Source organism: Panthera leo, chromosome F2 (genome assembly GCF_018350215.1).
Source record: "Panthera leo isolate Ple1 chromosome F2, P.leo_Ple1_pat1.1, whole genome shotgun sequence".
Taxonomy (NCBI): domain Eukaryota; kingdom Metazoa; phylum Chordata; class Mammalia; order Carnivora; family Felidae; genus Panthera; species Panthera leo.
In genome coordinates, this window is record NC_056695.1 from 18,757,712 (window position 1) to 18,775,214 (window position 17,503).

At 39.5% G+C, this 17,503-nt stretch overlaps 1 protein-coding gene across 1 annotated transcript in view; it reads left to right on the plus strand.

Annotated features, from left to right (window-relative positions):
- Window positions 1-17,503, plus strand: part of PREX2 (phosphatidylinositol-3,4,5-trisphosphate dependent Rac exchange factor 2) — a 287,036-nt gene that overhangs the window by 166,699 nt on the left and 102,834 nt on the right. The window contains exons 24-30 of the mRNA XM_042923563.1: window positions 3,721-3,940; window positions 4,484-4,691; window positions 11,793-11,972; window positions 14,240-14,334; window positions 15,118-15,200; window positions 16,200-16,290; window positions 16,936-17,064. Coding sequence (XP_042779497.1) covers window positions 3,721-3,940; window positions 4,484-4,691; window positions 11,793-11,972; window positions 14,240-14,334; window positions 15,118-15,200; window positions 16,200-16,290; window positions 16,936-17,064 — 1,006 coding nt within the window. The remainder of the gene's footprint in view (window positions 1-3,720; window positions 3,941-4,483; window positions 4,692-11,792; window positions 11,973-14,239; window positions 14,335-15,117; window positions 15,201-16,199; window positions 16,291-16,935; window positions 17,065-17,503) is intronic.

Here is a 17,503-nt window from a genome sequence, read left to right on the forward strand (position 1 = left end):
TGAGCCAGTGTTGACTCTCCCAAGAGTGGTCTTCCTGCTTCCACCCTTGCCCACTGACGGTGTGTTTGTTCTGAGGGGCTGTGGATCTCAATCACAGTAAGAACTAAATCTTTCCAAAGGCCTGTGAGCTCCTGTTTGAGCTGCGCCCTCCTTCTACCCATGATCTCCCCATTCCTGTCTGTCACCTTTCCCTTCCCCTTTCACTGTGTGCTCTGACCACACCAGTCTTCCTGACATGGAACACACTTTCCTTGGGGCTTCTGCATTGAATGTTCACCCTGCCAGGCAGCCTTCTCTTCCTAATACCCACATTCCTAACTCTTCCTTCCTTCAAGATTTTGCTTAAATGCCAGATTCTCACTGAGGCCTGCCCTGACCACCCAGATTACAATTGGCAGGGCATTCTTCACCTCACCTCTGAAATTCCCAACCCTCTTTCCCAGCTCCATTTTGTTTTCAGCTATACTTATCATGTTCTAGCATGGTGTAATTGACTTGTTATGTTTATTGTTGGCCTCTCCCTTCACTAGAACATAACCTCCCAGAAGGCAGAAATCTGTTTCATTCACTGATGTTTCCCAACTTGCCTAGAATGGAGCCTGATTTAGAAAATCCTCGATGTGTAATTGTTGGATGGATGAATAAAGGTGGGGATAAGTGGGCTACGCTATCCATGAGAGGCCTAAAATGCTGTCCATGCCAGCTCACCTTCCCCTAAACCCTGTATATTTCTTTATTGCAAAATTGCAATTTTTGTTTATGGAAAATAGTGCTTTTTTTTGTCTTTCTTTGTGTGCTTCTCCAAAGCAGATTAACGAGTTCAGTGTTCTTTTTGATGTTTCCAGACAAGACGCCAGGTTCATGTTGGCAGGGCCACTTACCACCGTGTGGCCAGGCTAGAACACATTCCCGTGCGTGTTCTACAGTCACAGGAACTGTGCCTTGCTCACTTTAGGTGTGTTACAGGAAGGTGTCACAATTAAATATTAGGGCATGCCCTCTAGGAGTACATTTTTGATGTATTTAGCACATTTCTAGGACCCATGACTGTGGAGTGCCTCCTGCACCTCCCCCTTTCCTAGGGACACCCTTGGATGGAAGACAGCACTGCTTTCATAAGCCTCTTTCTTCTCTGAGAGAGGCAAGCAAAGACGTTTCCTCTCTGACACTCTTTGAAAGAGTTCCAGCCATTTGGGCATGGTTGCACACCCCTCCTGAGTGTATGGGGAGAAGAAACAGACTGTGTCCACGGGCGTTTGTACTGCGGTGCATGTTGGAAAGTTATAGGAAACTGGTTGCACTAGAAAGGCAGCATTCCCCCTTGTCTACCTGATCGCTCTAGTAACACCACAGCCCATTGCTCTGTTCACTTCCTTCCTAGCACTTACCAAATTTCTAATTGTCCTGGCTATCATATTTATTATATAATTGTTATAGACGCATATAGTTGTACATATATTTATACATGTACATTACATATACTTGTAATAATATGTTACATATAAGAATATTATATTATTTTCACCTGTGTCCCCTACTAGACCATGAACTCCATGAGGGCAAGGGCTGTGTCTTCAGCATTTAGTGCGAGTCTGGAATAGATGCTTCTCTTTATATTTTTCAATAAGTAGGTAAAAGGTTAAAGTGAAAGAAGGCAAAAGAAGCATATCTATCTATTATGGTCGATGCTGTGCCACGATAAAATTGATTTCTGTGCCTTTGTGTGTACCGTGGGGCCTTATCCCGCGACTGCAACAGAAAAGACCTTCTCACTACAAGTTTGCGTCTTTCCCAATTTGAGGTCTTTCCCAGATGAGTCTTCAGGTCACAGTTTTTTATTATTAAAGTGAGGGGATAGAACATTAATTCTCTAAATTACTTCCACTCTTTTAGTGGTTAGGATATTATCACTATACCATTATTATCAAGTTTGTTACTAATTTTGTTGGCAGTTTTCTGCATTTCAGTCCACTTCCATTTTAATTGCTACTGTGTGCTTATACTTTGCTGAGCTACATAGCTTCAGACATGTGATTTGAAAGCACAGTTTAATATGTAGATAAAATAGTTCATATTCTGATGATGAGCTTGTAAGTTGTGATTTTTGGTATTATGTCTTTATTTTTTAATTTAACCTAGAAAAGTTGCATGGTAACCAGTGTTAGTCTTAATTTTTAATCTTTCAGTGCCCAAATTACTACTCACTAGTAGTATAAATAAATAGGATCTGCTTATTGTTTTCAAGCAAGAAGAGAGCACAGAGATTATTTTATCCATATTCTTTATTTTACTAGGAATGGTAAAAGGACAGTGACTTGCCCACCATCACATAAGTTATAAATAACCTAAGTGTAACTAAAACATACGTAGCCGGTGGCTCTCCGTCCTTTGATTTTGAAAGTATAATCCAGTTCAAGTCCATGAGGTGCACAAGACAGACATAGGTATAACCCTCATAGAATTTACCACCCACTGAGATAGAGATAAGAAGATTATTCATAATTGTAAGGAGGGTTACAATGTGCTATAACCTAGCCAAGGAAGTTGGACCTAGATGAAGGCTCATGGTAGGCCTGCTGATTTCATAGAACTTGAAAATGCATAGAAGTAAGTTTGGCAATGAAGGAAGAAGAACACTCTGGGCACAGTACTCCGAACAGTCTGTACAAAGACCTAGAATGAGTAGATGGTATGTAAGAAGGCCTGGGTGAAGGCAACAAGGAGCCCAGGGAGCAAGGGGAGAAGAGCTTGAGATGATAACCTAGGTGCAGATCAGACTTTGGGTGGCTGTATAGACCATGGCAAGAATTAGATGGATTTGAATTACAAGGTTCGAAGTTGTGGAGTGGCAGTTCTTGGAAGTCATGCAGATCCCTTGAGTGTCACTTTATTCAGTGGCATAAAAGCAGAGTCCACACCAGTCTTCAGGCTGATCCTGACCCAGGTGCTCAGCAGTTCTTAGCAGGAGATATGGGAAGTATAGTTGTTTCTGCCTGTTGTCCCGACCTTCTGGGTCAACACCACCACACCTGCTGTCTCACCTGTTCTGAGACTCAGGTTTGGACTGGCTTTCTGACAATGTTTGGAATAATCCACTCTTCACCTGACAGCTGTCCTCTTCTGCCGCTTTGCCTCACTTTAAATATTGTGTTCCTATCTGCATATCCTTGGATTCCAATATGATTTCTCTGTCGGATTCTCAGCTGCTAGCAGTCTGTGGATCTGACTCCTAGTAAGTGGGATTGGTCACTTAAAATTTATTTCTTTTAGGGGCACCTGGGTGGCTCAGTCAGTGAAGCATCTGACTCTTGGTTTCAGCTCAGGTCATGATCTCACAGTTTCATGAGTTGGAGCCCCACATTGGGCTCTGTGTTGATGGTGTGGAGCCTGCTTGGGATTCTCTCTCTGCCCCTTCCCTGCTCACACTGTCTCTGTCTCTCTCTAAATAAATAAATAAACTTAAAAAAAAAGTCTCTTAGCATCTAACTTGTAATCAGAGTTTCAAAAGAATCCTATGCATTTGTTGCCAATATTGCTTTGCTTTATTATGAATGTGCGGGTTTTAAAATAATGACTTCGTTTCCAACAACGTAAAATTTGTTTCACTAATTCCACTTGACATGATTTAATTTTTTAATATTTTGTTACATATGATGGAAGTGAAGTGTTTGAGTTGTTGCTGTGTGTTCAACTGCTTTTTATTTATTCTTTAATTTACAGTTTTCACGGGTACTGAAGAATAGAGCCTGGCCCACCTTTAAACAGGCCAAATCTAAAATTTCCCCATTACACAGCAGTGATTTCTGCCCTACCAACTGCCATGTCAACATAATGGAAGTTTCCTATCCCAAAACATCAACCTCTCTGGGGAGTGCATTTGGTGTTCAGCTGGATAGTAGGAAGCATAATTCTCTTGATAAAGAAAATAAATCTGAGCAAGGTATGTTAGCTTTTGAGATTTTCTTAAATCATGAAAAGTACTTTAGGCAATTATTAACTATTCCAGCATCCCTGAAATATGATAGATTCCTCTGTGTGCAAACAAGTCTGAATTTTATAAAGACAGGAATCCTCTCTATTTTCATTTGGATAATTATACATAAGCATTTATCAAATGAAAATGGAGTTATTCATTTTTATTATTTTTTCTCTAAGAAGAGTGGTTGTTCTTGCCTTCCTCACATGTATGATAGACACAGCTTATCCTGCTGTGAAAACGACGAGTCTGAAGTGGCCCCATAACTGTGAGAAAAATACAGGAGGAGCTGCTTCAGCCCAGGGCCCCTCCACACCGTCACACTAGGGTATGAGATGGAATCATATTTTAATCACAACTCCCAGAAGCTTTAATTCCTGAATTAAATTCAGCATCGGATTGGCATTTTATTTTATGTTAGCTTGGGTGTCTAGAATGAATTGCATTGGATCGTTACTGTAAGTCAAAGGTCATAAATATTGTTCTGGAATAATGTTAACTCCTCAGGGAAACTGAGCCCTATGGTGTACATTCAACACACAATCACAACAATGGCAGCCCCTTCAGGTCTGTCTCTGGGACAGCAGGATGGACATGGGCTCCGATATTTGTTAAAAGAGGAAGACCTAGAAACTCAAGATATTTATCAGAAACTGTTGGGCAAACTTCAGACTGCACTGAAAGAGGTGGAGATGTGTGTTTGTCAAATTGATGAGTAAGTATTTTATTTACTGTACTTTTAACTGTGCCTAATAAAATAGCTATAGAAAATGTGACTTTTTTGAACATCCATCATTCTCTTTCATTTTTAGAAATGTACGAGTATGTGTGTGTATGTGTGTATGTGTAAATCACATAGATCCTCTTTATTCCAATACCTTAAAAATGATATAACATGATAAATATATAGATATATATTTTAAGGAAGCATTTAATACCAGAGAAGAGATGAACAAAATCCTGTCTTCTAGAAGACACTAAATAAATCTCAATGTGCAAATAGTAAATTGAAAAATAATGATTGAAAGAGTACCAACTCGGTATAGGGATCTCCTTGTATGCTTTATGGAACAGAACACGGTATTTGATATATATGCACTCAATAGATGTGTATGGAAAAATATAAAATATAACATCTCTAACATGCCTGTTAAATAAGTAAATGCAAAATTATGTATCCATAGGACCAATGACCAGCAACCTTTTTTTTTTTCCTTCTGATTGAATTAATGGTTTACTAAGCACTAACTCAAATAGCTATGCCGGTCATTTGGAAATTTTTACCAAGAAACAGAGAAACAGAGAAACAGAGGTAGTTAATTAAAACTTTTCCAGGGGTGCTTGGGTGGCTCAATTGGTTAAGTGTCCAACTTCAGCTCAGGTCATGATCTTGCAGTTCATGAGTTCCAGCCCTGTGTCAGACTCTGTGCTGACAGCTAAGAGACTGGAGCCTGCTTTGGATTCTCTGTCTCCCTCTCTCTTTGCCCCTCCCTCCCTCTTTGCCCCTCCCTCCCTCACACTCTGTCTCTCTCTCAAAAAATACATAAACATTAAAAAAGTTAAAAAAAAAAACTTTTTCAAAGAGGTCAACTCCGATTCTTATTTTAAAATTTGATGGTTGGACAATTGCCTCAACTCTGTGGGATGGTCTCGCTGTGTGATGATGCTTCACAGGTAGTCAAGACAACTCTGTATGGTCAAAACAACATGGGCTTTGTGATAGCTTGGTTAGTCATGTGTTAAACAGGATGAAGAATAATAACACATTACAAGTTTGTGATGAAAATTATAAAAATTAATACAAAAAGTCATCAGGCAGTGCTTAACATCATACTTGCTCATCTTTCAAGGAGTTGAAATTGCTGAGTATATCTGAAGTTAGTAGAATTCTGAAAATGGTATAGACACATTATCCCCTTCTTATTGTACTCTCTTTATTAGGTTATAGATTAAGATTGCTATTGGGTGTGTATTGTTTAATCTACACACACATTATCCCACACTTCCTTGGATAATTCAGTTTTGACATAAAATATTTAGAACTTATTCTAAGCCTTTTTTTTTGGTCATTGGACATTATACTAATACAATCTTAATTGACATGATCTCTTATATCTTTGAAATTTAGAGATAAGGATCACCATATGAGATGTATCATATTTCTAAGGTTATCTTTAGATAGTTACTATTTACTATGCTGCTTTGTTCTGACATTTTTATGACTTAATTTAGACTGGAAATCCTGCCTTCTTGTGTCTAATACACTAGTTCTCAAAACTACGTATAGCACTGGTGTATTATATTGTGACTGTCCCATTTACAGATGAATTAAATAGTTTGGGGTTGCTAAGAGAATGGGTGGTTATTTTTAGGGAATGGTATCATACTTTGGATTGTGTGAGAATCACTCATGTGACACATAAGTTAATATCTTAGGGCATTGTATTTTGTTTTATTTAATAAATGGAATTTTATTATATGATATGTTGTATTTTAGAAACCAGTTTTTCCCCCTTAAAGTATTTAGGAAGTACACAGAGTAAGAATCTTTGTTAATAAAGCAATAAATTGTGGCACTGAATCACGAATCCTAGCTCTCAGAGGGATTTTAGGAGAACATCTGGACCGATCCCATACTGCCAGTTAGTCCAAGAGTGATTGATTATTCCTGCTTTTCAGATGAGTCCTTTACCAATGGCAGGAGTATTGATGTGCCTACGCGGACACTACCTTGGAGATGAGGCCTCTAATGCATTGACTACTCAGCACTTACTGGCAGTTGTCCAGACTTCATCTGTCTTTGTTAATTTACTGACTTTTTTTTTTTAACTTTAGCTAATGTAGATACATTTTTAAGAAAGTGGTTAGAGCCAAAGGGCTCCCTTTACCTGGCTTAAAATGCTTTATATTTAAAGCACTCATTGAAGAAAGAAGTTAGGCTATTTTTATTAGCCAAAACTACTTAAAATAATTACTTATTTTTACTGTTTTTCTTAAGATTTTCCCACTCTAAAACCCTTTACCTTACTGTGCGTGTTTATTAGGAAAATGACATGAAATGAGTAAGTGATTTGAGAAACTTCCTTGGTCTTCTCTGTGTGCACCATATAATTTAATTCTAAATATAAATATGTTCCATGTAATTCAATGTGCAGCATAATCATTTTAAAACAGTGCAGTTGTCCAACTGCCTGGAATCCCTGTTGCCCCATTCAGAGATACTGCAGTGCAGTCGAGCTTGACAAATTATTTGAAAAGCTAGTTACCCAACAATTTTCTCACCATGTAGTAATTATTCTTGGTCAGACAGAGATGCCTCTGCAGAGTGGAGAAGCAGATCTCTGATACTTTGCCAAGTTTTAAGAGGAATTGCCTCATAACACCTCATTGCTGGCCTTTCTGGAAATCATTCATTCCTGTGAAAGGGCTTGGTACTGAGCTTGTCTGCTTCCCCTGCCACTTGGGAACCCTTCTAGAAATAAAATTCTCTTCAACGCATAGACATCCCAGTAAATGTTCCTACTTCAGTCAGATCCAGAGATGGAACTAGAGACATATTTGTTGTCTATAAACATGAAATAAGGTAACGTTATGAACTTATTCAAAATTCTGTGATTCCTGTCTCATTGAAGCTAAATGGCCATTGCATGGGCTATTTTCTGACTAATGACACGTAGGTATGAGACCTAAGTAAAGGATAATCTGCGGATAATCCAAACCATCGTCGGGACTTTAAGATGCAGGGTTTGTGTATTCTGTCAGGGAAGGAATGAATAAAGAGTACTGAGGGCTAGTGAAGATAGGAAAGCTGAGAACAGACTGCATTTTACAGGTGCAAATGCCCCAGACTGAATGATCAACAAATGGCATTGTGGGACCCTTAATGAGCTGGGCCTGCAGGTAGGCATGGTAGGGCCGACAGTGGAATTATCTTTGAGGTTTTCCCAAGCATTTTGCTCTTAAATGTATGAAAAGAGGGCATAGCTTCATGAGCTCTAACGTGTATTGTAGGGGCTTAGGTGCCAGGCACAGTTGTATTAGTATACACACTGTTTGATTTTATTCCCACAGTCCCTCTGTAATGTGGGTTATGAAACACAGGGACATATCACATTAAATCTCTAACTTCAGTATGTTTCCAAAACCGAATTCTAGATTTCCTGGTACTAAACCTACTTTGACTCCTTCCACATGAGAGTCTTCCCTCTTCTCAGTCAGGTATTCCCCATGTCTGCAGGCCTGCAAGCCAGAATCTGGGTCTTACCTTTGATTCTTCTCTTTCCTCCCGCTTCGCCTGTAGTACCTTGTCAAGTTCAGTCAGTTATACCTCAGAATGTATCCGCTCCATCACCTTAGACTGGGGTCACCATTGTCTCCTCACTAGCGTCCACTGTGGGAGTTTCCAGCTATGTCCCTCTCATGCATTCTACGTTCAGCAGATGCCAGAAGGATCTATAAACGTAAATCATGCCAGTTCCTTGCTTAAAACCATTTAATTGCATTGCAATGCCATTAGCATAATATCAACTACATCACTGTGGCCTGTGTAGCCCTCCACAGCCTGCCCCTGTCAGCCTGTCCAAACCCATTTCCCCGAGTTCCAGCTGCTCTAGCCTTTTTCTGATCCTGGAACATGACAAACCTCTGCCTGGTTAGCACTGCTCCTGAGGTCTGCAGCTAGCCTTCTAGGCACTCAGGTGTCAGGCTAAAGGCCGATCTGTGGAGATCAGCTTCCCCAGGATAAAGTAGATACTCCTGTATCCCAGTCACATATATCATTCTTCCAGATATCTGCCTTTCTACACAACTGGTTTTTTTTTTCTGATGCTAACAAAACTCTAAAGCCCCACGGACTTAAAGCGAGAGGCTTTCTCTCCATGCTCATCTGGGTCACAGGGTTTCCACTCCACGTTGACCTCACTCAGAGTTCAGACTGACAGAGCCCCCATCAGTAGGAGTGACTCTGATTGTCACACCAGCAAGAGGGAATGAGGTAGGCTGCACACTGGCTTAAAGACCGGCACCTAAAAGGGACTCCTGGCACCTCCACTTTTACACCATACTGGTGGAAACCAGTTACGTGGTCGTTCTTACCATCATAGGGTAGGGGAGGCCACCCAGTCATGTGTCCAGGAGGACTGGGATGTGGTGATCAACACTAATGACCCCCTTCCTCCCTCCAGCATGTATAAATGATATGCAGGGAGGGGATGTGCTTCTTAATTTGCACAGTATATGTATATAAGAGTGTGTCTTACTCACCCCATCTCTAAAATGAGGATCATCATCATCATAGTAATACCTACTTCATAAAGGAGTTTTAGGATTGAATGAATTTAATACCTATTAAGTTCTTAGCATGGTGACTGGCATAAGAGCTCAACAAATGTTAGGTCTGATGAAAATGATACAGATGATGATATTTAAGTCTCAGTTTAACAGAAAAACACACAGGTTGATGCCAGATAGTATATACAAAAATCTTTATTCATCAAGGGTGTGAGAAGGAGATTGGCCTGCTTGAGACTTTAACTTAGAATTAATGGACCTGTACTAGGTAGCTTAATATCGTATATGAGCAAAAGCAAACTATTTCCATATGCACAAATATTAAAGCTTTATGCGTTATTAGTTTAAGGATCTAGAAATTTTATGCAAAGACGTGGTGTCAGAAACACAGGTTTTCTGTCATTTGTTTGTTAGCCTAACATTTGTTCCCACAGGGTCAGTGCAGGCATCACTGCAGCTGTTTAAAATGAAGAGCAAACATGTGGATATAATTCATATGACTTTGAAAAAAAATGAGTATGCTCAGCCCCATGACTTTTAATTTAAAAGATACATAAAGCACAGAGTACTCCTTGCAAAATGAGAACTCCTGCATCTCCTTCCTCTTTAGTATTCAGAGTTCATCTGTCTGTGCAGTATAGGCTTTGGGTAATTGGAGTTAATCTAATGTTTTAAGCTTTTGGGTAGAAGGAGTGAATAAATACACATCTGTCTTCCAAGACATAAAAGTATCTTTGCAAATAAGAAAACTCTGTTTAAAATAATTTATAGCTTCACAGTGCCTACATTGAGCAATGTAACCCAGCCCCCTGATTTTCACTGGTATCTAAAACGTATAAAATGCCAAAATATTATTCAAATGTCATATCCCAGTGAGACCTTCCCTGACTACACTATTTAAAGTTGCAGCTCCAGCTTCTTCCCCTTCTTTATTTTCCTTCTTAACATTTGTCACCATGCGATACACTATATAGTTTACTTGTTTATAGTTGGTTTCTTCCCAGGAGAACCCAAGCTCCAGGAGGACAGGGGCCATGTTTTGTAAACTGCTGTATGCACAGCATCAATAACAATGCATGGTACAATAGATAACGTCTAATTAAGTAATTAGCGAATTCTCTTAAGTATTTACTCAGTGCATGGCACTGTGGGTTATCCATGGAAAGTATAAGACATTCTCATAGTCTTGAAATAAAACAGCCATGACCTTGCTATGGAAAGATGAGCGTGAAGATCTGTACATTTGTGCTGTTGATTAGAACAGAATGCCATCACTACTTGGCGAGAAGATGATTATTGGCTGCAGAAGCCATGCAGGAGCCCTTTCATAAGATATGGTTCACTTCGTTTTGCAAGTTTTACAGCATTTTGTTTGATCACAGATTGATTCCATGTTTTCATAATTTTGAGTGAGTACTAACAGAAACTTTTTACAGGCAAACATTCAAGTCTGGAGTGATGGAATCCGTGCTACTCAAAGTGCACATCAAGTATGATGCCAGTTCAGAATCTGGCATCTCCCACTTGGCTCAAGGTTGTGTTGTTAGTCTTGAGCCAAGTGGGAGAACTTTTCATTTGGGTAGATTCGTGATGCATCATCGTGACTAGAGTGTGGATGATATGGGGTAGCCCCTGCTGCCTCCTATCCTTATATTGTGTGTGACTCTGTTTAATGTCTTATGACATTATCACTTGTATGAACAGTGAGAAAGGATTGACCACACGATATTCTCTCTGTCAAAAGAGAGAAAGCCTGGGAGAAGCCCAAGGCAGGGGTAGATGGATAGATGGGTTTTTCATATCTGAGGGAAAGCCAGTGAGGATATTTAAGCACATTTAGTGTTTATTTTAATATTTGGGTAGCACTGTAAAGTTTTCCAGGTATTTTCAGGTGGCAGCGATAGTGGTGATAATGGCTAGGGGAGAGAGGTGACATGCATTATGTACAGGAACATATTCTCATTTCATTTGGGCGAGTTCTTATTTTCCCCATATTGTGGATGTCAGAGAGAACTATCCTAGTTTTTCTGTGGTAACAAAACTAGTGAGTGGCAGAACTGGGATTTGAACACAGTTTTCTAGTCTAAATTGTGTGCTGTTTCCATTATTCTGAGAAGAAAAAGTGAACTTCGTATGAACTTTAAAAAAAAATATCTATTTGAGAGAGAGAGAGAGAGAGAGAGAGAGAGAGAGAGAACGTGCACTTGCACACACGCACAGGGAAGGGCAGGGAAGTTGGGAGAGCGAATCCTAAGCAGCCTTCATGCTGTCCGTATGGGCCCCATGTGGGGCTCAGTCTCACAAACTGAGATCATGACCTGAGCTGAAATCAAGAATCAGACACTTAACCGACTGAGCCACCCAGGCACCCCGTGTGATCATTTTTTTATGCAATCAAATACTTATTTTATGTGAAACAAACAGCTTAGAAGTGTTTGTAAGCCTATCATATTCAACAAGTAAGGAGGTTATCCGTAGCAGCCAGTTTGAAAACATGCACTTATTTTTTCTTAATATCACATTGCAGCCTTCTGTCTTCCATAACATATTCTCCTAAATTAGAACGTAAGACATCAGAGTGCACAGGACCAACAGACAGTGACAACGAGAAGGGAGAAAGAAATAGCAAACGAGTCTGTTTTAATATGGCGGGAGATGAGCAGGAAGATTCAGGTCATGACACCATCAGCAACAGAGACTCTTACAGGTAATTCATTAATTCCTTGAACTCATCTCATCAACACAGTCAAATATGGTTCTGTATTTTCCACAAAGATCTTGAAAAAACTTTTTGTCGTTTTTATTTATTACCCTCACAAAATAACCGCTGGCTGTTACCCACCCCAGAGAAAGCATAGGGATTCCACATAATCTTTCAATTATTGGTTTTTCATAATCTTAGTAATTTGGAAAAAGCATTTTTTTCTCCAGCTCTGTGGACCTAACTTGGCGGACTCGTTTTGTTACAGAGTATGTAATATGTATAGCAAATAAGCCAATTGAGCCTATGTTAACTTTTTTTTCCAAATATCTGTTTCTGATTATTGGACTATTGGATAGTGAATAGGAGTTCTTCTTGTTGTATTTCTTCCCTTGCTTGTTATATTCTAAATTCCAAGCTAATTGGACTAATTTCACCTGCTCACCTCCATGACCAGCTTTGTGTATTTTTTCCTTCCTTGCACGCTTTCTGCATAATCTTGGTAGGTAGGACTGCTGTACCAAAGTACCAAGGACTGGATGGCTTAAACAGAAGAGGTTTATTTATTTATTATTTGACAGTTCTGGGGCCGGAAGTCTGTGATCAGGGTGTCAACGGGGCCTTCCCTTCTATGGGGGTCTATGGAGGTCTGTGGAGGAAGGATCAGGTCCAGGCCTCATTCCTTGGCTGTAGATGGCCGTCTTTGCCCTATGTCTTTGTGTGTGTCCACATTTCCCCTTCTTCTAAGGACACCAGTCATACTAGATTAGGGCCCACCTTAATGACCTCATTTTAACTTAATTATGTCTGTGAAAACCCTCCTCCAGATAAGATCATATTCCTGGGTATGGAGTGTTAGACTTCCAGCTGTGAATTTTAGGGAGAGACACAACCAACCCTCCAAAGTCTGTCTTCCTACCAGACTCCAACATGGCTCCTACAGTGAACTTCCTTAACTGGAGTTGCTTATTCTTTCGATCTTTGTGTCACCTGACACCTCATTGACAGCTGTCCTAACCCACCACATGTGCCACATGTGCCGCTTCAGCATCCCCTACCTTACTTACCTTAATCGAAGACAAAAACTCTTATTTGCTGTTATATGTTATGCAGTGGTTTACAATGAAAAGACACTAAGTAAGTATTACTAAAGCTATTCTCCTCAGAGATGTTTAGCACAAACTAACAGCTAACATTAAAAACATTTTCACCAGACACATGGGGAAACAAGATGATTTCACATAATTCCCACCATGGCCTGATGTGGCACATTCTCCTATTAACTCCATTTTAAGTGTAAGGAAGCTGAGTCCAGATGAGTTATATAATTTGCCTGTGAAACCAGGTGGTCTGGCTCACAGTTTGTCTCTCAGCCAGTGTACTGTCCCAATTTCTACGTGAAAAGGATTTTAATGAATATGTAAGAGTTAATTATTCCTAGGGATTTAATAATATAGAACCCAGATTAACCACTTTTACCATTTCATTCACTTTTCGCTTCAAAGGATACCAGTAGGCTGTTTAATAGGAACCTGTGGTTGTTCTCCAGTGGGAAATTACAGATCTGAAAATACTTTCTTACCTCAATTTCTAGTTATCAGATAATTGAAATTACCCTCAAAGTCTCCCTCTAGGCTAAAATAGAAATTTTGAATGTAAATTGAAAGTTCAATAAGTCCTTTTTACCAATTCTGAGAGGAAAAAGATATTTTGCCTCGTGGACTCTTTCCTGAAATCTGTAACGTGTCCATATTCACACACCAACCTTTTAATCACTCTTTCCTGGGACAGTGATTACCGAGCACTTCCCGGGTGTGGCAGCCCGTGCTGAGCTCTGAGGTGGGGACAAGGTGTGGGTCCTCTCTGGGGTTAGCTCAGGGTGCAGTTGATGAGTTAGAATTTAAAGCTCCCAGAAAGAGTGGAAAGGCAGAGATCAGGAAACAGGACCTTGTCTCTATCAGCAAATTAACTACAGACACATAGCGTCAAATAGATTATGAAGAGTTTGAGGTGCAGCTGGACTCCTCGTTTTCTAACTTCCCATTTAAAAAAGTTCATTCAGGAGTAGCTTACGCGGCATAAGACATCTTGAAGTATGACTGCATTGGAGATTTTTTTTTTTCAACGTAAGATAAAACGCGAGTTGAACAAAATTTCTCTTTCTCGTAATTTTCTGTTAGACCTGTCAGTAAGTAGAACTGTGACGGGGTGCGTTTCTCTAGTAAGAGCTGGCAGATGTGCCCCGAAAGTGACATGTGCCTCCTTCTTTCCAGCGACTGCAACAGCAACAGGAACTCTATCGCGTCTTTCACCAGCATCTGCAGCAGCCAGTGCAGCTCGTACCTCCACAGCGACGAGATGGACTCAGGTGCGTCCGGCCGCACCTGGCCACGCTCGGCCTCCGGGGGGGGGGGGGTACTTTTAAGGGCTGGAGTCCTTGGATCGGCTTGCGTTTTCACCATCTGTCAGGCATTCTTGGCTGTCGCTCTACTGCGTTTCAGTCGCACGTGTTCGATAAAGTTAACGTCGCGGGCCCATGGTAAACAGAGTGAATTAAAAAGAGATGAGAGAAACAAATGGATTCTGATCTGAATGTGTATCTTAGGAAGTTTCGTGGTACTGTGAAGGATGCGAGGGTCCCTGGCAACGGGTTGTGCTAAAACGTTAGGCGTTGATTGTGGGAGGAGGTGGGACGGGCTTTGAAAGCGAGGACTTCCGAGACAGTAGATGCTCCTGAACTGGCCTTGGAGGTGGGTGGCGGGGAGACGAATGGTGAGGAAAACACTGAGAGTTAGAAATACCCTGCAAATAGCTTAGTTGGAGTGTGGTAAGAACAAAGACCTGGCGCCCGGTTAGGACACATCTTAATTTGGAAATACGCAGTTTATTTCAACTATGTAACCGTTAGATAACTGCACCGTTTGAAAGAATCGTTGACATGGGATATACAGTGTTTGTTCCTGTGAGGCACTCTGTTTCCACCTGCATTTCAAAGAGCATTCATCTGATACTCTAACTGCTATTGAGTCTTTTGGGACTCTTATCTGAATATAAGAACTTGATGGAATAAGAGCTCATGTTGAAAGATTATTTTCTTATTTATATTAAAATATTTTAGCATGTTAAACATAAGATTTATCTTTATATCCAGGTGATGAGCTTCCCCTCAGTGTTCGCATTTCTCACGATAAACAGGACAAGATACACAGTTGTCTTGAGCATCTTTTCAGCCAGGTATGATTTTTTCTTTTTTTCCACAGGCCAAACTGTCAGGAGTCCCTTCTGTAGACAGAGTAAAAAGAACTTGGAATAAAAATGGAAAGGCCTCAATCTGTTCCTCTGCCCCCTGTACCTCAATTTCCACAATTTAAAATGGGAATAAAGATTCTTCAGCCAACCAACCTAAAGGATTGTTGTGACTATCAAGTATTTTATGGTTCTTGGAAACGTTACAGTTATAAACACAGGCATTATTCTTTTAGTATATTTTATTTATTTTCAGAATTCTTCATGACATTTCTTGCTTAACTTTATTCCTAATTTTAAGGAGCGCAAGGTTGTTGTAGTGCTTGTGTTGGTGTTTTGCATTTTTAAAATTTGTTTAAATGTTTATTTATTTGAGAGAGAAGGAGAGAGAGAGAGCAAGGGAGGGGCAGAGTGAGAGAGAATCCCAAGCAGGCTCCATGCTGTCAGCACTAGGCCCAACATGGGGTTCAGTCTCATGAACTGTGAGATCATGACCTGAGCCAAAATCAAGAGTCAGATGCTTAACCAACTGAGCCACCCAGGTGCCCCGGGTGTTTTGCAATTAAAAAAAAAAAAAAAAAAAAAAAAAAAAAAAAAAATATATATATATATATATATATATATATATATATATATATATCCATCCATAACCAAAATTCATAATGTAGAAGCTTTTACTGCTTTGAGAAGGATTATGATGACTTTTAGGGTTTTTTTTAATAACTCTAGAAATCTCTTTTTGTAAAGTAAACATATAAAATATATTTATACTTTATATTAATATATGGTGTGGTAGGAAATATTGCAAGTATTATCTGTGAGTTTATTCCAATATTTTATTCAAAGGTGGATTTTTGCAAGCATCCTGAGATTTCAAAAATAATTGTGGCTCTAAGACAAAGCTGTTTTACAAGAGTTACTCTTGGAAATGTATACTATATATTATGAGAAGTATGTAACTTTCAGAAATCTCTGCTGTTATGATAGGTGGATTCGATTACCAATCTCCTAAAAGGGCAAGCTGTTGTAAGGGCCTTTGAGCAAACCAAGTACCTCACACCAGGGCAAGGATTACAAGGTAAGGTTTAAAAAAAATCATTATTAGAAGCAATTGGGAAACAAAAGTGGGAAATAATATAGTCATGAAGCAAAAGCATAGTTTAAGAAGACAATGGCTGCTCATGCTTCAAAATCTCCTTAATATTAATTCAGTTTAGTTATTTTTGAATGTAATAAAAATGTCAGTACAGGACCTTTTAGTTTCTTTGAAAGTTTAAAATGTTCAATTCCTATAGGGACTAGAATGAATAGAAATGAGTTAATTGAAGAGATGTTGCACTGCTTTTGCTGAAACCAGCATAAGTGCCTACTTAGTTGTAGCCCATTGGTGGGGGAAGGGGTTTCTGGAATGTGTGTTGGCAAACAGAACAGCCAAACAGACCGAGATCTAGAGCCACCACTTTCTGACCTCTAGTTTTGGACATTGAAAACAGAATTTTTAATCTAAACTGTTCCCTTGGTTTAAACATTTGTAAGAAAATAATTGTAAGGTTTGACTTTTTTTTTAGGTTTAACCAATTTTCTCCTGTAATGTAACTAGAGAAATTACCACCATGCTAATAATCCAGGATGGCAGGAATGAAAGAGAATTCTGAAGCTTACCGGTTTATTAACTGTTTGCTAAATGGTTGAAACTTATAAGAGCTTTTCTGTGTTTATTTAGAATTTCAGCAGGAAATGGAACCAAAGCTGAGTTGTCCAAAAAGGTTAAGGCTTCACATCAAGCAAGACCCTTGGAATCTTCCCAGCAGTGTCCGGAATCTTGCTCAGAACATCAGAAAATTTGTTGAAGGTCAGGATGAAAAGCAAAGAACATTGTATAGCATTAGCAATAATCATTTATGCCCCCAAAACTCAGTAGTGCCCTGATTACTTTTTGCAGTATTTCATGTTATGAGGAAAATAAAAGAACTGGAAAGGGTGAGGTAGGAGGAAGGAAAAAGGAATAGCATTATAGAGCCTCATGCTCCAAGGATCTAAACAATGTGGAATGAATCATGAAGAATATTTTCAGTAAATAGAATAAGAGCTCATACTTAAGAAGAAAAGTGGAACAAGGAGAGAGTTTCATATTTTATAATATGAAACAATATCAGAAAAATTTCTAAAAGATTCACAAAAGTCATGAAGCTAAGTTTTTTTTTCAATATATGAAATTTATTGTCAAACTGGTTTCATACAACACCCAGTGCTCATCCCAAAAGGTGCCCTCCTCAATACCCATCGCCCAC